The sequence below is a fragment of the Elephantulus edwardii genome, unplaced genomic scaffold (genome assembly GCF_000299155.1).
Source record: "Elephantulus edwardii isolate Elephantulus edwardi_28Jun2011 unplaced genomic scaffold, EleEdw1.0 scaffold00141, whole genome shotgun sequence".
Taxonomy (NCBI): domain Eukaryota; kingdom Metazoa; phylum Chordata; class Mammalia; order Macroscelidea; family Macroscelididae; genus Elephantulus; species Elephantulus edwardii.
This window is the reverse complement of record NW_006399891.1, coordinates 7682319-7699535: the sequence shown is the minus strand read 5'-3', so window position 1 is coordinate 7699535 and position 17217 is coordinate 7682319. Positions and strand designations below refer to the sequence as shown.

The 17217-nt window shown below is 43.6% G+C and overlaps 1 protein-coding gene across 1 annotated transcript in view; it reads left to right on the top strand.

Annotated features, from left to right (window-relative positions):
* Positions 1 to 17217, top strand: part of LOC102863953 (chromosome unknown open reading frame, human C9orf171) — a 185470-nt gene that overhangs the window by 87939 nt on the left and 80314 nt on the right. The window contains exons 2-3 of the mRNA XM_006894438.1: positions 3812 to 3911; positions 4434 to 4662. Of these exons, the coding sequence (XP_006894500.1) occupies positions 3812 to 3911; positions 4434 to 4662 (329 nt within the window). The remainder of the gene's footprint in view (positions 1 to 3811; positions 3912 to 4433; positions 4663 to 17217) is intronic.

Here is a 17217-nt window from a genome sequence, read left to right as displayed (position 1 = left end):
GATGAAGTGAACATACAAACTCATTTCTGTTGAGTAATCAGAAGGGAATGATTAAGCTATAGCATAGGCATATTTTAGCTTTAATAGACAATGCCTAATCAGTTTTCAGAGTAGTTATACCAGATTAAACTTCCACCAAGTATTGAGTATTTTGGTTATTTCACTTTACATGTCGTAGAGATTAAATGCTTAAACACAGGGCTATTAGCCAGTTTAACATTCCATCAACAAAGTACCTGTTCAAGTAGTTTACTAATTTTTCTTTAGAATTCTCTGCTATTTCTTACTGAACTGTAAAAGCTCTTTGCATATGATAGCTAAAAGTCCTTAGTTAGAGATATGTATTACAGATAATTCTATCTCATTCTATGGACTCAGTTTTTTAGAGTTAGATGTGTTCTCTGCTCTTCTCATCAAACTGATGCACTTGTCTATTGTTACTTGTTTAATGGTCCCATTAATTGTCATGAATTTTAGTAAGGGCGAGGGTAAGGTGTATCTGTTTTGTTTACCTTAGAATTACCAACCCGGGGCTCAGTGCACAGTATGCATAAGTGAAATATTTTTTTAATGAATTAATGTATGAACCTTTCATCGGGAAGATCTTTTGAAACCTAAGGCTCAGTGTGTTTGAGGAGTTACTGATTTTCAGGCAACCAGCACAGCCCCCCCCCACCCCCCCCTGCTCCCCTACCCCCTTGCTTGGGGGTGGCAGCTAGCTCCTGAGTCTGTCTGTCATCCCTCTGCCAGCTGGAAGTCTGCCCACCTGCACCTGCCCTGAGGGAGGTGGGGCCTCTCCTGGAGAAGTCACATTTTAATTAACTTCCCCAGCAGTCACTGGAGAGGCTGGATGGTTTTCATAAACAAATGAGAGGCCAGAGCTTTGTCTGCAGCTCAGAATGTGTTGTGTGTATAAGGAATTCAAAATAAACAATCCCAGCAGAGATCCTGGGCACTCACCTAGAACATAGAACCCTATCTCCTTCCAGGGAAGGAGGGTCTGGGATCTGGGATTTGAGGAATGTAAGGGAGGGGTAGGGGGTAAGGAAGTTGCACTGCCAACTCAAAGGCATCCAGTTCTAATCCACCAGCTGCTCCTCTGGAGCGAGATGATCAATCTCCTTCCATTTGTTTTGCAGCCTTTGAAAACCTCCTGGGGGGTCAGCCAGAGGTGGGTTCTGACTTGATGGCACATAACAACAACAACAACACTGAGTAGTAAAGAACCCACGGAGTCTTCAGGCAAGCATTTAATGTATTCTTTCTTCACTTATTTATTAGGAACTAAGATGGTCTAGTGTACTAGGAGTGCCAGTTAAAAGGGGAGTGGTTAGAATCCACCTGCTGCCCCTGGAGAAAAGATGGGCTGTCTTCCTCGCACCTGACATTCAGCCTCTAACAGCCCAGTGGAGGGCCAGCTATGAGTTGGTTCCGACTCAACAGCGCATCATAACAGCAGCAACAACAGACACCTCATTAGCATCTAGCTTTCCACTCAACAGCTTTGCAAAGGAAGAAAATTGATGGTACAGTAATTAGGCACTAAGCTGCGAATCAAACCCACACCTGGGAGAAAGACCTGGAGACATGCTCCTGCAGAGATTAGCGCATCAGAAACCCACTGGGGCCACTCCTCGGAGTTGAAATTGACTCCGCAGCACCCTACAACAACAACAACAACAACAAAGTTCTACAGTGGAGATTGGGAAAGGAGACGAAGGTAAAGCCTGGTCTGCGCCTGCCTGAAGCGCACATTCTCTTCGTCATGCCAGTCATTCATTCACGATGATCCATTCTACAAATCATCACGTAAGCAATGACTGAGCTAGACAGTCAATGGCTTTATTGACATCTAATTAACATACCATAAAATTCATCCATTTTGTTTTAGTTGTCTTTATGTGCCGTCGAGTTGCCTGTGACTCATAGCAACCTTATATACAGCAGCTCTGAAGCCTGCCCTGTCCTGGGCCAGTCTCACTGATTCCGACACATCAACCTCCACTGCCCTAGTTACTCAATCAATCCATCTCATCTGGGGTCTTCCTCTCCTATGTTGTTCCTCCACACTTCCGAGCATGATGTCCTTCTCCAAGGACCGGTCCTTCCTGGCCACATGCTCAAAGTATATCAGATGGAGCTTCAAAATCCTAGCCTCTAAGAATAAACTTGGGTTTCAACTTCTCCAAGACAGACCTATTTGTTTTCTTGGCAGTCTATGGTATTTTCAAGACTCTTCCCTAGTACCCCAACTCAAAGGCATTGATTCCTCTGTCATCCTTAGTTATTGTCCAGCTCTCTGATGCACAGCAAGTAATTGAAAAGGCCATGGCCTGAATCAGGCACACTTTAGTCTCTAGACTGACATCATTGTTTTCCAGTATTGTGGAGAGTTCTTTGTCAGCAGATTACCCAATGCAATTTGTCTTTTTATTTCCTGACTGCTGGTGCCAAGAGTGTTGATTGTCAAGTGTACAATTCAGAAGCTTGTAATAGAATCACAGAGTTGGGAAACCATCACCACAATTGATTTTAGATATTTTTGATCACCCCTAAGAAGAAATACTGTCTTCCAACTCACCCACACTCTCTAGCTATCATAAAAAGCCTCCAATTGCCGTTGAGTTAGAATCGATTCATAGCTGACCCTCTGGTGGGTTTTTAGAGATTGTAATCTCACAGAAGGAGATTGCCCATCTTTCTCTCAAAAGGAAGCTTGTGGATTCGAACCACTAGAAAAGTGCTACCTTGAAGTAAGTAGTACAATTCCCAATGGACTACACCACCAGAGTTCCTCTGGCCCAGGCAACCTCTAATTTACATATTGTCTCTTTAGATTTGCTTAGTGTGGACATTTCATGTAAATGAAATCACTTTGTATGTGCCCTTCATGACTGGCTTCTGCCATTGTAATGTTTTTGGATTCATCTATGTCAACTATACACTACTGTATAGTTTCAAAGGTGGGACTTGGGGTGCTAGATCAAAGAAGCTTACCTGGACTACAGACAACTGGGAAGGCTTTCAAGAGGAAGAAATTTGTACTATCATGTGTCTGTTGAGCACCCACTGGAAAGGCTGTGAAAGCCATTGTTCGCCCTGTGGAGGAATTTGGAATCTAGGTAGGCCAGCCATTATGTACAGTCATGGGAATTGAGATGGTCACTTAAGTTCTAAGACTTGGACGAAGATAACAGAGTAGTGAGGGTTTCTGGAGTTCAGATGAGGGAGAGGCTTCTGTGAGCCCAAGAAGTCTAGAGAGCTGTTACTGGAGTGGGCCTCTGGTCCCAGGGAGCTGCTGCTCTAAAGAGAGGTCAGTACAGGTAGAGCTCCAGCTTGGACGTCACACACACTGCGTATAAATTCCAGCCTGTCCTTTACGAACCATGAAAACGGACTCTGCCTCTCCAGGCGTCAGTTTCCACATCTCTAAAATGGGAGGAATGATGTGCTTGCTGAAAGGATACAAACCTCATTTGGGGGTTCAAGGAGAGGAGTTCACCTGCTTGACCCAGTGAGTAGTTGAGTTGTCCAGCTGCCAAGCTGGTGGTAGTGGACATCATTACTAGACCCCACTGTGAATTGAGGGTTCAAGGAGAAAGTGACTTGGTGATGAGCTGCTCTGGAATGGATTCAACCATTTTTTTTAGCAGACGTGTTTGTACTCCGCTGAGGCTGGGCTCAGTGGTCCACATCCTGTGATGCCTGAAGGTCATGTGCAGCACCTGGGACAAAGCAGACTTTCCTTGTTGCTGAATTAATGGTTTGTCTGAGGTTCCACTACTCACCTTCACTCTCCTTCCCCCACCAGGCTGAACTTGGGAAGCCTCGAGAAAGAAGCTACAGTCTGCCTGGAGTTGATTTTAATTATGGCCTGTACATCCGGGGCACGGATGGAGGGGTACCTGCAGGTGAGAGGAAGCCATAAAGCTCGAGGTCAGATGAGAGCTTACTCTTCCTCACAGAGCTCCCATCTAGGGCTAGTTGCCTGGCATCTGACCCTGTGCCAGGGAAGGGCCCACGAGCCTGCCCCAAAGCGCAAGTCTGCTGGAAACAACAGGTCCAGCAGAGAGGAGTAAACTCCAGGGCTGAGCTGAGGTGGGGCAGACCAAACAGATCTAGGTTTGCAATATCAGGGAAACAGGTAGGTACCTCAGCCACCAGGCAGGGAGCCCTGTCCTCAGAGACGTAACTGTCTTGTTGTTGGAGAGCCCAAAGGTCAAGGCCAAACCAACCCAGCTCCATGAAGGTGCAGAAGCACCCTCTGGAATCCGGGGAAATCACATTTCCCAGAGGCACCACACAGCAAACCTGGGTTAGTGGAAAGGGAGGGGACCCAGATACAATACTCACCCCATTTATTCTCAGTCAGATGCCACGTGGTCTCCACTTCCCATGCTGACCATCTCACTGTCCTGTCTCCCTGCTCGCAGCCCTCGGCCATTGGAATGTGTTCAAGCAGCAGCCCACCTGCCCCCACGAGCTGACTCGGAACTACATTGCCATGAACCGTGGAGCTGTGAAAGCAGGCCTCATCACTGCCCGGGAGAATGTCCTGTACCGCCAGCTCAACGACATCCGCATCAGTGACCAGGATGACCGGCAGACAAAGAAGGAGCCACCCTCGATACCTCCAGACATGACGTTTGGGATTCCAGCTCGGTAAGGGGGTGGCCCCTGGTGGATCCGGGGATGATGTGGTAGGATGAGGGGGAGGCGGCACATTTGGACCCTGCAGCATCGTCCTGAGTTCTGCAGGGCTGGATCCTTGCCTGGCAAGGACTCTCTGCAGTATGAAGGAGACATGTCTCAATCACCAAACGTTTAAAGAGCCAGACGGCCTGCCTGTCTCTGCCCTCAGGGGATTTAATGACCTGAGTGAGGGAGGTGCAAACATTCCAGGTGACCCTAGGCCAGAGTGAGTCCACAGGGGAGGTTGACCCTAGGCCAGAGTGAGTCCACAGGGGAGGTTTTGGAGCCAGGACTGAAGCCTGGATTCTGGTCACCCCAAGCTGTGGAACCCTCAGTTTCTGCATCTGTAGAATAAGGTTACTAATACCCACTTTATAGTGTTACAAGGTTTTGATGACATACCACACACTGAGGCCTTACCAGGGTAGTGTGGGACTTAGTGAATGCTCAATGAATGTTAACTGTTGTTAAAACAATACAAATGGCAACTGTACACCCAAGTATTGCAAACATCAGGGTTTCTTTAAAATTGAGGTATAACACATATAGGAAAGTGTACCATTTTTAAGTAGTCAGGTAATATATTTTTACGAATGGAAATATTAATGAAACTACCACTTTTATAAAAATATAAAATGTATTTAACACTTCATAAAATCACTCTGTTCCTTCTGAGAAATTACCACTCTTCTGCCCACTCTCCTCTCTGGCTATATTGGAGTGGATGAGCATTCCAGTTGCTCCACATTCTTGCTGATATAAAGTGCTATGAATGTTATAGCAAGGATGTGGCCAGCATGGGGTTTAGATTAGTTCTCTATTGCTAAAGAAGATCCATTGCCCACACAGAAATACAAGGAGATGAGATCACCAACATAAAATGACTCATAGAGCCTATTTCTAGAATGGTCTTTTCCCTAGTAATTTTCTACATGACTGTCAAAATTACTCTCTTAAAGCACATTGTGTTGCTCCCTACACTGATTTTCATAACAACTCTGTGCTATTAGGGGCCTTATGTATTTGTTCATTTTGTCTGCCCAGAATTTAAGTCTTGATCACATAGACTGATTTTGACTCCTGCTTCAGGGATGGGCAGTTGACCCAGGCTTGGCTAATGGGGACATAGATTCCCCCTAACCTCAGCAGCTGGTTCAGACAGAGGCATATGACAATATGGGACTGGCCAATCAGAATATGTCACAAACTCCAGTTCTCAGTTACTGGTTCAGAGATAGATGTGTAGCTATGTCTCAGCAGCCCTGACATTCAGGACATTCTATGAAAGTAAATTGTGGTTGCATGTAATCAAAACTCAATTCAACTCTCGGTTATGTTCCATTCTCTGACAAACTTTTCCTACATGTGACAAAAAACCAGTAACAGTTTCATTCTTAGGTTCTATTGTTAATTCCAGTATAAAGATATAGGAACTACAAAATCCTTTTACGTCTGTCCTCCAATCTGTTCACATATGTATCTTAAAAGGCACTGATTGGCCATCTCAGGGTCACATGCTTGCCTCTGAGTCTTTCTTTGGCTGTGCTACCCTGTGGTTGTTTTTATGTGCTGTCGAGTCACCTTTGACTCCTAGAGACCTTATGTACAATTGCTCTGAACTCTGCTCTATTCTGAGCCAACCTCATCGTCTCCGACAGAACTAATCCCTCAACAATGCAAAAGCAGCTCAGTCTTCAATGCCATTTTAGAGTCATATTCATATTAAGCATTTGACCTCAAATACCATGCACATCTCCCTTACCACAAATACATTTTTATTCATTAGTCCTTCAAATCTGAAACATGACACTAGAAACACAATGGAAAGTCATTTCAGGGCTGGATCAAGTAATAATCTGTAAATCAGCCTTTCCCAGCTTTTGGAATAATCCCCCAAATCAATCCCTCTTAGGTCTCCTTCATGATTATCCCAGTCTGATTCTAATTCTTCCTTGGCATCTCTCAGCTCATAGGACCTCCTTGCCCTGTTCTAGAAGACTCTGGAGCAGGGATAGAACCAAGTCTATGCTCTGCACAGTGTGGACCATCACACTGGTCATCAAGGCCCTCTGTCCTGTAGTTCTAGTCCCGGCATTGTCCCCTGCACTCCAAATCACTCTTCTGTTACCCCATCTGTAAATAGAATGTCATTCTCTGTTGTTGTTTTGTGCCATTGAGTTGGGTACGACTCATAATAACCATATAATCAACAGTTCCAAACCCTGTCCTATCCTGTGCCATCCTCATTATATCTGACATACTTGAGCCCATTGCTACAGACACTGTGTCAATCCATCTCATTGGGGGTCTTCCTATTTTTCACTAACATTCCACCATTCCAAGCATGATGTCTCTCTCCAAGGAATAGCATCTCCTAGCCACATACCTAAAGTATGTGAGATGTCATTTTTGCCTCCAAGAACCACTTTGGCTGCACCTTCTCTAAGACATTTCTATGTTCTTTAGGCAGTTCATGATATATTCAGTTCTCTTCTCTAAGACAACAACTCAAAAGCATCAATTCTTCTTCTGTCATCCTTATTCATTGGCCAGTTTTCAGATGCATAGCAAGTGATTACAAACAAAGACGATGGCTTGAAATAAGTGCACCTTACTCCTCAAACTGACATCATTGCTCCTCAATAACTTGATGAGGTCCATGACTGCAGATTTTTCCAGTGCAGTATGCCTTTCATCTCCTGAGTGCTGGTATCAAGGATGTTGATTATGGATCCAAGTAAGACAAAGTCGTCGACAGTTTGAATCTTTTCTCCATCTGTCATGATGTTGCCTATTGATCCAGTGGTGAGAATTTTTGTTTTTTTTGAAGTTGAGATGCAATCCTTATTGAAGGCTGTATTCTTGGATCATCTGCAGCAAGTGCTTCAAGTCCTTTGCTTAGTATAGGTTATTGATTCCTCTGATCCTAATGCCACAATCTTCTTCCCAAAGCACAGCAAATGGGACTGCTATGAGTCTGATTCTTACAGCAAACCAAATCAGCCATGTGAGTATAATGTTGTCAGAGCCAGTGGAAGCCTGTGGTGGTGTGGCAGAACAGGGCCCCAGAGGGTATTGAAGAGTTCCAACTAAGACTCATGGCTGGCGTAGTGAGGTAACATCCCAAACATGGGTCCCAGTGATGTCTCAGCTACATCTTTTTTTGTTTGTTTTCTGTTATTATTAAATTGTTTATTTTTCTTTTCTTTCTTTTCTTTTCTTCTTTGTGTGTGTACTGTCAAATCAGATCTGACTGGTACAGCAGGAGATTGTCCCTCCTTCTCTAGCAGAGCATCTGGTGGATTCGAACTGCGCACCTCTGGGATTGCAGTGCAGCTTCTTGCCACTAGGCCACCAGAGCTCGCTTAAATTGTTTCTTTTGCTGCAAGGCTGTTGCTTCACTGTAAAAATAGCACCAGCAAAGGCAGGATATGGCAAAATGAAGATAGTATTGTTCTTTAGCTGACACTGTACAGCTAGCAAGAACTTATTTCTAGTGGAAAGTTTGCTAGGTATTCTACCACAAATCTAGGTGTCAGCAGTAGGAACATTATTTCAGACTTGAGATAACATTATCCTTGAACCATAATTTTTTATTTTTTTAAATTGTGATTGTATTAATTTTATACTAGTTTATTTACAAAATTCTATTACATTGCCTTTGAGAACGGATTCTTTCCATTTCCCTAACCCCGCCCCCATCAAATTGTACCCCATGATTAACCCCCCGCCCCCTGCACATCCTAATCCCTCTGCTTCCAGCCTCTCCAACCCCTCCTGGATCCTTATACTCTTTCTACAATAATGGTTTTATACAGTATTTATCCTTGTGGGACTGAGTTAGTTCACTCAGCATAATGCTCTCCAGTCCCTCCCAAGTTAGGTAATAATTTACAAAATCGTTGCTCCTGCATGCTCCATAGTATTCCACTGTGTGAATGTATCATAATTTCTCAATTTGTTTATTTGTAGTTGGACGTTTGGGCTGTTTCCATGTTCTTGCTGCTGTGAATATTGATGTACAAATTGTGCACATTGGTGTATAAATATCCACTTTATGCCTCAGTTCTCATATTCTCAGGTTATATTCTGAGCAGTGGAATAGCTGGGTCATATGGAATTTCTACATTCAGCTTTTTGAGGAAGTGCCAAACTGCCTTCAAGAATGGTTGTACCATTTTACAATCTTACCAACAATGTAACAGAGTTTCTTTCTCACAATATCCTCTCCAACATTTATTATTTGCTGCCCTGTTAAACTTTGCTGCTTTTACTGGAGTGAGATGGTATCTCATTGTGGTTTTGATTTGCATCTCTCTTATTGCCAGTGATTTGGAACATTTCTGCACGTGTCTGTTTGCCATTCAGATATCTTCCCCTGTGAAATTCTTTCTGTGTCTTTTTCACATTTTGTAATTGGGTTATCAGTCTTTTTCTTGTGGAGGCCCAGGAGTATTCTGAAAACATTTGTTATAATACTCTTGTCTGAGATGGTATTACCAAATGTTTGCTCCCAGTCTGTAGGGTTTTTTTAATGCTGTTGGGAAAAGTTTGTGATACACACATGGCTTTAATCTTTAGAAGGCCCCATGCATCAGTTTTATCCTCTTCAGATTGTGCATTTCTGGTTGTATTCGACAGACTCTTTATACCTTGGACTAGCGCTTCCAAGCTTGATCCCAGTTTGTCTCTTATGAATGTTATGGTTTTGGGCTTTGTTCCCAGGTCTCTGATCCACCTTGAGTTGATTTTTCCTTGAACCCATTATTTGTAGAACTGTTCTTTGAGGCTGGTGCTCCACACAAGCTGATTTCTTAGCCAATCCTGATCTAACAGTAAGAGGCTCAGCCAGCAAGGGGCGGTGTGGTTGAGAAGAAAGTTATCGTAGGAACCTGACATCCCATGGTTCTCAGGATATGTTCTGTCTTTTCATTTTCATTCCATTAAAACCTCAGCAGAAGGTAAGCAGGCCTATCCATTTCATGTCAGGGAAAGCTGAGGCAGGGAGACATTAATTTGCCTCTGCAAGTTCACATAACTGCTTCATAGCAGAGTTTGACTTGGACTATTAATCTGGTATTCTTTCCAGAAAATGAGACGTTTTTAAAAAATAGTAAATACATAATGTCTGTGTTAGAATACACAGACATTAGAGATGATCTGGTTCAACATCCATCTTTAAAAAAAGAGAGATTCAGAGAGGTGAAGAGACTTCCCCAAGGCTGCACAGCAAGTTGGTAACCACTCCAGGATGAGAGCCAGCCTGGCAGACTCCCCTGTCCAGTGCCCTCTTTGCCTCCTTGGTCTTGGGGCTTAGAGAGCAACTGCAGTTTCCAGTTCTGCGGCTGCATTTTTCCATTATATCACTTAAGTCAGCCGGGCTCGGGATGGCCATCCATTATCATCTAGCTTTCAATATAAAATCTTAAATTGCTATAAAGCCGAGTGGCTACCATTCCAGGGAAAGGACGTGATGAAGTGCTGGCTATATCCTCTGTGATGGTAAATGGGCTTTGCATATGCAAATTGAATGGATTTTAAAATGGTATTTAATGACAATTTTCGTAGCAGACATTAACATTAATTGCCCAGAAATGAAAATGCTGCATTAGGTTGCTGTTAGCAGCAAATATCGTGGCCATAAAGCTTTATCTTTATCAACAGCAGCCCTTTCTGATGTGACAGGGCAGCTCAGCAAATTGCAGGCAAAAGGGCTTTTATGAAACAAAAATGTCCCCCAAAGCAGGCCCAAATCAGCATCAATTTCGCTTTATTTCTTCATAAATGGAGGTTAAATGGCTGCTGGAAAAGCTTTCACAGAGATGCTCAACCTGCCCAGAAAACCCCTCAACTTCACAGCATAAATGCAGGGGAACGGTTAAAATCTAATCACCCCTCTCTGTAATGGGGCTATTACTTTAAAGTTATGGGGCCAAAGCACACTCTAACAATCACCTTTTACAAGCCTTGATTATATTTGGGTTTTTTCACTTTAAAAGGATGTTAAAAACCAAATCTGATTACACCTGATTACCAAGGAGATGTTGATAATGTGACACAACAAACAGATGCCATTTCTCCATAATTACTGATGTGTTGAAAATAAAATCCCTTTGCATGGTGCAAAGCACAGTGAATGTAATAAATATAATTGGAATGTGCACCTAAAAATGGTTACAATGGAAAACTTTTTATTATATCTTTTTTTACCAGTAATGTCCCCAAATGGCATGAATAGTGCACTTGGCTATTAATTGAAAAGTAGAACCTTTGAAACCACCCAGCAGTGAGTGCCACAGAAGAAAGGCCTGATGATCTGTTAGGCAAAGGGTGACAATGCATCATTATCCATCCTGTGGCAACCAGTTTGTTTCTTTTCCCCCAGTGAAATTGAAAAAGAAATACAATTCTACCTCTGACTAAATGCATGAAAAACTCACTTTACTTCAGGAGCTCTGGTGATATATGGTATATTACAACCCAAAAGTTTGAATTCGCCAGTGGCTCAGAGAAGATAGATGGATAGTCTCAGAACCCCCATGGAGGGTAACCAACTGAGAGTCTGAATCAACTCAATGGCAGTGGTAGTTTTGTTTGTTTTTAAATCTAGGATAAACACATAGAGGAACTGGAACCATCTGAGTTAAATTCCTGGCCATAGCTAATCCCCATGCCTGCTCCTCCCTACTCTGCCCCAGGCAGCAAAGCTTTTGCCCTTTATTATTTTGCAATAAGTGAAATAATAGGATATAAGAGGACAACACCTCTTTCCTACACAGCTCCATCCACCCACCTACTCAGCTCCTCAATACCAGACAGGATTCAGACTTGAATTTGGGATTATTTGGTTCTTTCTGTCTCCGTTAGTATACCTAGTTTCCAGGCGGTCTCAGTGTGTTGTGGATCACCGCTAACTTGTAAAGGTGCATGTCAGCCTGTAAAATTGGTGGCTGAAAAAAAGTGGTGAGCTGAGCAAGTGGAAAATGTGCTAGTGACCATGACTGCCCGCTGAGGAATTGGTTTAGCCTGTGCAGGATATTTTTTTTTAAATTAGAAATTTCAATGTGTTACCACATTAAAAAGGCAGGAGATTTAAAAGAAAAACTTGGACTTCCTGCTTCTCCTGAAGCTTCAGAAACCCCAGCCATTTGGTCCAGAACTCCTGCTGCCAGACCTGAGAGGTGGAGCCCCTTTTGGAAGGAACTTGTGCAATTTGCACCTTTCTGTTTATCAGAGAGGCCCTGCTTAAGCAGAAAGTGAGAAGGACTCGAAGCACTTGCTGCTGAAGATCAAAGACTACACTCTTCAATACGGATTACATCGGAATGTCAAGAGGGAAAAAAATTCCTCACTAATGGACCAATAGGCAACGTTATCATAGATGGAGAAAAGATTGACGTTGTTATCAATTTCATTTTACTTTGGTCCACAATCAACACCCATTGTAACAGCAGTCAAGAAATCTAAAGACATATTGCATTGGTAAAATATGCTGTCTTAGACCTCTTCAAGGTGCTAAAGAGTCATGATGTCAGTTTAAAGACTAAGGTGCACCTGGCCAAGCCAGATATTTTCAGTTGCTTTTATGTGTCTGAGAGTTGGAGTTGGATAATGAATAAAGATGATGGAAGAAGCCTTTGAATTGTAGTGTTGAAGAGTTTTAAATATCCCAAAAGAACGAACAAGTCTGTCTTGGAGAAAGTGTAACCAGGTTACCCTTAAATGCTTAGATTGTGAAACTTTGTCTCACATTCTCTGGCCATGTTGTCAGGAGGGACCAGTCCTTGGTAAAAAGGCATCACATTAGGAGAGGTAGAAGGTCAGAGGAAGAGAGGAAGACCTTTAATAAGATGGCTTACCAGAGTGACTGTCGCAATGGATTCAAGCATATTAGAATTCGTGGGGATGATAGGCCAGGTTAGGACAAGGTTCAGATCTTTTATTCAAGGGTGGGTATGAATTTATAGTCAACTCAATGGCACCTATCAAGAACAAAAGCTTGGCCCAAGCTTCTCACATTTTCGTTATCTCCCCTGGCATAGACTGTTAGTCATCTTGAGCTCTTTATATGTGTGTATGTGTGTGTGTGTGTATTTATTGATTGTGAGTTTAATGAAGGTTTACAAAAAAGTTGGGTTTCCATTCATTCATTGTGGCACATTTTTCCTGTCATCCCCCCTTCCCCTTCCCCCAGTCCACTTTGCAATGTACCTCTTGTTCCATATTGTAGTCATACATAGAATTCCTAATCATATATTCCTTTCAGACAGTTCTTCCCCTCAGCTGTTCCATTGTGGTGTTCATTATCTATCCTCTCTTTTCCTGTTCCCCACCCTCAATTCTCCATGTTAGTCTGTTTTGTTATACAGTATTTGTCCTTTTCTTACTGATATATTTAACTCAGCATATTGTCTTCCAGGCTGCCCCATGTAGCGTAATGTTTTACGAGTTCATTGTTTTTCAGTGCTGTGTCATATTTCATTGTGTGAATGTACCACAGTTGTTTTTTTTTTTTTTATGGAAAAGTAAAAGAAAAGATTCTTTCATTGTTTTACAAACACTCCCCCAGGTCCCCTCCACCATGCAGCCCTCGCTCTAGTCTCCTGTACCACAGTTTTTCTATCCTTTCGTTTGTTGATGGGCATGTAGGTTATTTCCATCTCTGCTGTTGTGAATAATGCAGCAATAAACATTGGTGTGCATACATCTGTTAGAGTCTTGACTCTGGTTTCTTTAGAGTATATTCCCAGTAGTGGAATTGCTGGGTCGAATGGTATTTCTGTTTCCAACTTTTTGAGAAAGCGCCAGACCATCGTCCATAGTGGTTGTACCATTTTCCATTCCTACCAGCAGTGACTAAGAGTTCCCCTCTCTTCACAGCTTTGACTCTCAGTCATCGAGCCATCCTCTCTTGTTTTTCTGGCTTGACTCCTGTTGTGGTATTGCTCTCCACGTGTTGTGAAGTCAAACTTGGCTCTGTAGGGTTTTCAAGGCTGTGACTTTTCAGAAGCAGATCATCAGAGCATTCTTTTGAGGTGGCTCCGGGGTCTTAGAACGACTAACATTTCTCCTCGTAGGCATGTGTCACACAGGGGCCCCGGCCATTCACAATACCAAGCTGCCAAACTCCCATCACTGCTGAGGCAATTCCTTCACAGTGAGCCTTTTGGGAAGAGTAGAACTGTCCTGTGGGGATTCCAGGGCTGTAATACTCACAGAAGCACACAACCCCATATTTTCTCCCACAGAGAGGCTGGTGAGCTCGAACTACTAACCTTTTGGTTAGCAGCCAAGCCCCTAAACACTGCACCCCTAGGGCTCCTTGCCACTACTGTAGCTGCTGCGAATTGAGCTGCAATGTGGCAGGCATTTTGCAAACAAAGTTTCTAATCCTTACATCAGTCCTATGAGGCAGGTAACATTCAGCTCACTTCACCGACTAGGGAAGGAAGGATAAGGGCCCTGCCTGAGACTGCTGGGCAGCCAGCCTTGGATTTATACCTGCTCTGGCTGCGGCTTTGTAGATTACACCTGTCGGATCAGGCAGCTGGAAGGAGCTCATGTGTCTTTCCCTCAGTCATTGCACTGTTAAATCTCAGAACTTAAGTCAGATGAGAGTTGAAAATTCTCACTTTCAGCTTCTGAGGATGTAACATGGATCTCGGAGCATGCTGTGACCCAGGGTTCATCAAGAGATACCTCTGGAGGCTAAAGATGTTAACTACTAAAGAAGTGCTTAATTATTGATGTGTTTGAATAAGTGTTTGCAAATGTTCATATGCCCTCTGTGCATCTTAATTGTTACTGTTCCTAATTGGTCCAGCCTTGTCAATTAAGACAAGCAGACCATGGCAGGGAGGAGACTGAGCAAGCTGGGGCTGGGCAGCGCTTCTTGCTCCTGGCCTGGTGTGAGTGCCCCAGGCTTTACCACAACCATACTTGGAAGCTGTCCGCCTCCTGCCATCTGCAACACAAGGATTCTAGCAGAAGAATCCATACTCCAATACGGAATGAACAGCCCTGCTCTCAGGTCCACTGTATGGTCAGGTGAAGTTGGAAAGTGGGCAGACTTCTGGCTTTAAGCAAATAATGGCAACTGTGAGTTAGGGTTCACTTTACATGTCACCTCAGATTATACTGTCTCTGCAAGTGAATCCCAACAAGTTAGCAAGTATGAGGTTGGAAATAACATAGAAAAAGAGACAGAAGGTCAGAGTAGTGGAGCTGTTTTCAGTGAGCAATCTGTAATGGGATGGTCATGGGTTCACCTCCCTAACAAATGGAGTGATGGAGGCGACACAGGTAAAGATGCTACCTGAGCTTTTCTTGCACTAGAGGGTTACTGGGACAATGTGTATTATGTACTATTTTTTTTATGTACTATGTTGTAAAGTTGCCTTAGCTGAATTTTTCTTAAGTCTTTAGAACCTAACCTAATCTCAGCACATAGAAAGAGCCCATCAAGACTCTCTTTGGATACACCACATTCCAGTTCTAGCCTTTTGTAGCTCCCCACTTCTCAATAAACTCAAACTGCTTGAGGAGGCATCTAGAAGATTCCTCATAATGCCTGATATTCCAGATCTGCTTTTTTTAGTGTCCCTGGTGACAAGACCCCCAGTAAATGCTTGCTGCACAGATATATAAACAACTGACCGCATTAGAATCAGGACATAAAGCTGGTAACAGTGCGCAGCCTGAGTGGAACGTTTAGTTCATCCAGCACTTGGTCTCATCTAGACCTTCCCTCTCTCCAGCCCTGCTTCTGAAAGCAGCCAGGCCATGGGAAAAATAAGAAACAGGAGAAAAATTAGAAAATGCTGCCAGCCCACCCTCGCGTCTGTGGCTGCCGCTCTCCCCACCATCAGATGCATCATCAGCTTGGCAATGACAAATGTGAAGGATGGAGAAAATTTTACAGGCTGTTAAAAAAATGTTTGCTGCCTGACAGGTTTTTTGAATCTCTCTGCCAAGCTGATTTATTTTACAAATTTACAATGGGCCCATCAATCACTCTGGGTTATTTTGTTTCTCCTGGATCCAACGGCCAAAATCCAAACCATCCACCAAAACCCCTATAAAATAATAATAAGCCCCATTTCCAGGCTGCTGTCCGGACAATTCAAGACAGTTGATGTCTGAATGGCAAGACCAAGTCCAGTTTTACTCATGGCCTGAACCCAGGCTGACCACAAGGGGGAGCATGTGGATTTCTCAAAGACAGCAAAGCCAGCCCTTAAGGAGTGGGCTGAAAAGTCTAACCTTCAGGCAAAGCCAAGCTTTCCAGCCCCTGTATAGTAGGCTCCCCTCTCACTGGTTACATTATAATTAACTCTTTCTTTGCTGTGTGTTAGTGTTTCCTGTTGGACACTTAAATCTTAGAGAACAGGAACAATGGCAGCTTAGTCTGCTATTGTACCATCAGAGTCAACCACAGTGCCTGACTTGCAGTAAAGCACTTAATATTATTTCCTGGGAGAAATATGAAGTCCTTTGAGGTCCCGAGACTAAGTTATTGAAAGCAAAGAGTCCATTTGTGACCCATCGAGCAGATAATAAAGTCAGAGGTTCTGTGTCCTTTATCCGACTGTGCTGTGTTCTACCCTGGACAATGTTATACATCAGAAGTGACCTCAAAGAATGAATGTTTTCTTTGGCAGCATTAATGGAGGTAGCGGATCCAGGAGAAGGGAGGTGAACTTCTGGTCTGTTCTGCAGCTCAGGGCATATTTGTTGCATCCCCTTCAAAAGTTTGGAGCATCATATTGCAGGAGATCATCCACAAACAAGTGTCCAGAGATAGCAGGATGATGGACAGGAAGTGGGGTGGAAGACCACTGAGTGCCAGGAACATGGCAAGAAGCCAAGTCTTCCTCATTGAATGAGAAAAGATGCAAAAGAGACTAGTAGGCACTCTCCACTCTGAATCCCTGTGATGAGGCAATGGATATGCTTTGCTTTAGTGGCTTTAGAGAATGAAACAAAGAGGGGGTGTGTGTGTGTGTGTGTGTACGCGCAGAATGCACCTTGAAGTCAATGATTCTGAAGCTTTGTCTGACATACTTTGGACATGTTGCAAGGAGGGACTGGTCCTTGGAGAAGGACATCATGTTTGGGAGAGTGGAGGGGTGGTGCAGGAAAGGAAGACCTTCGATGAGATGGATCGATTCTGTGGCTGGAGTGGTGGGAATGAGTGCGTTTGAAATGGCGAGGTTGGCACAGAATAGAATGGCGTTTAGAGCTCTTGTACATAGGGTCGCTATGAGTCGCAAGTGACTCGATGGCACATAACAACAACAGCTTAACCAAGTAAGGACCTCGAATCCAGTTTTGTAGACCACGAAGCTGAATCTCAGCATCACTCATCCAAGACCAAAACCTAGTCTTCAGCAGCACCTGCATTTCCTTCCAGGGCCACTGCCTATGCAGCATGCTTCCTGGGATGCAGAACATGGTTCTGTGTGAGGGCATTGTTTCTCATCCTGAGCTCCATTCACAGTGGCACAGACTGCCCGGTGCACGGAC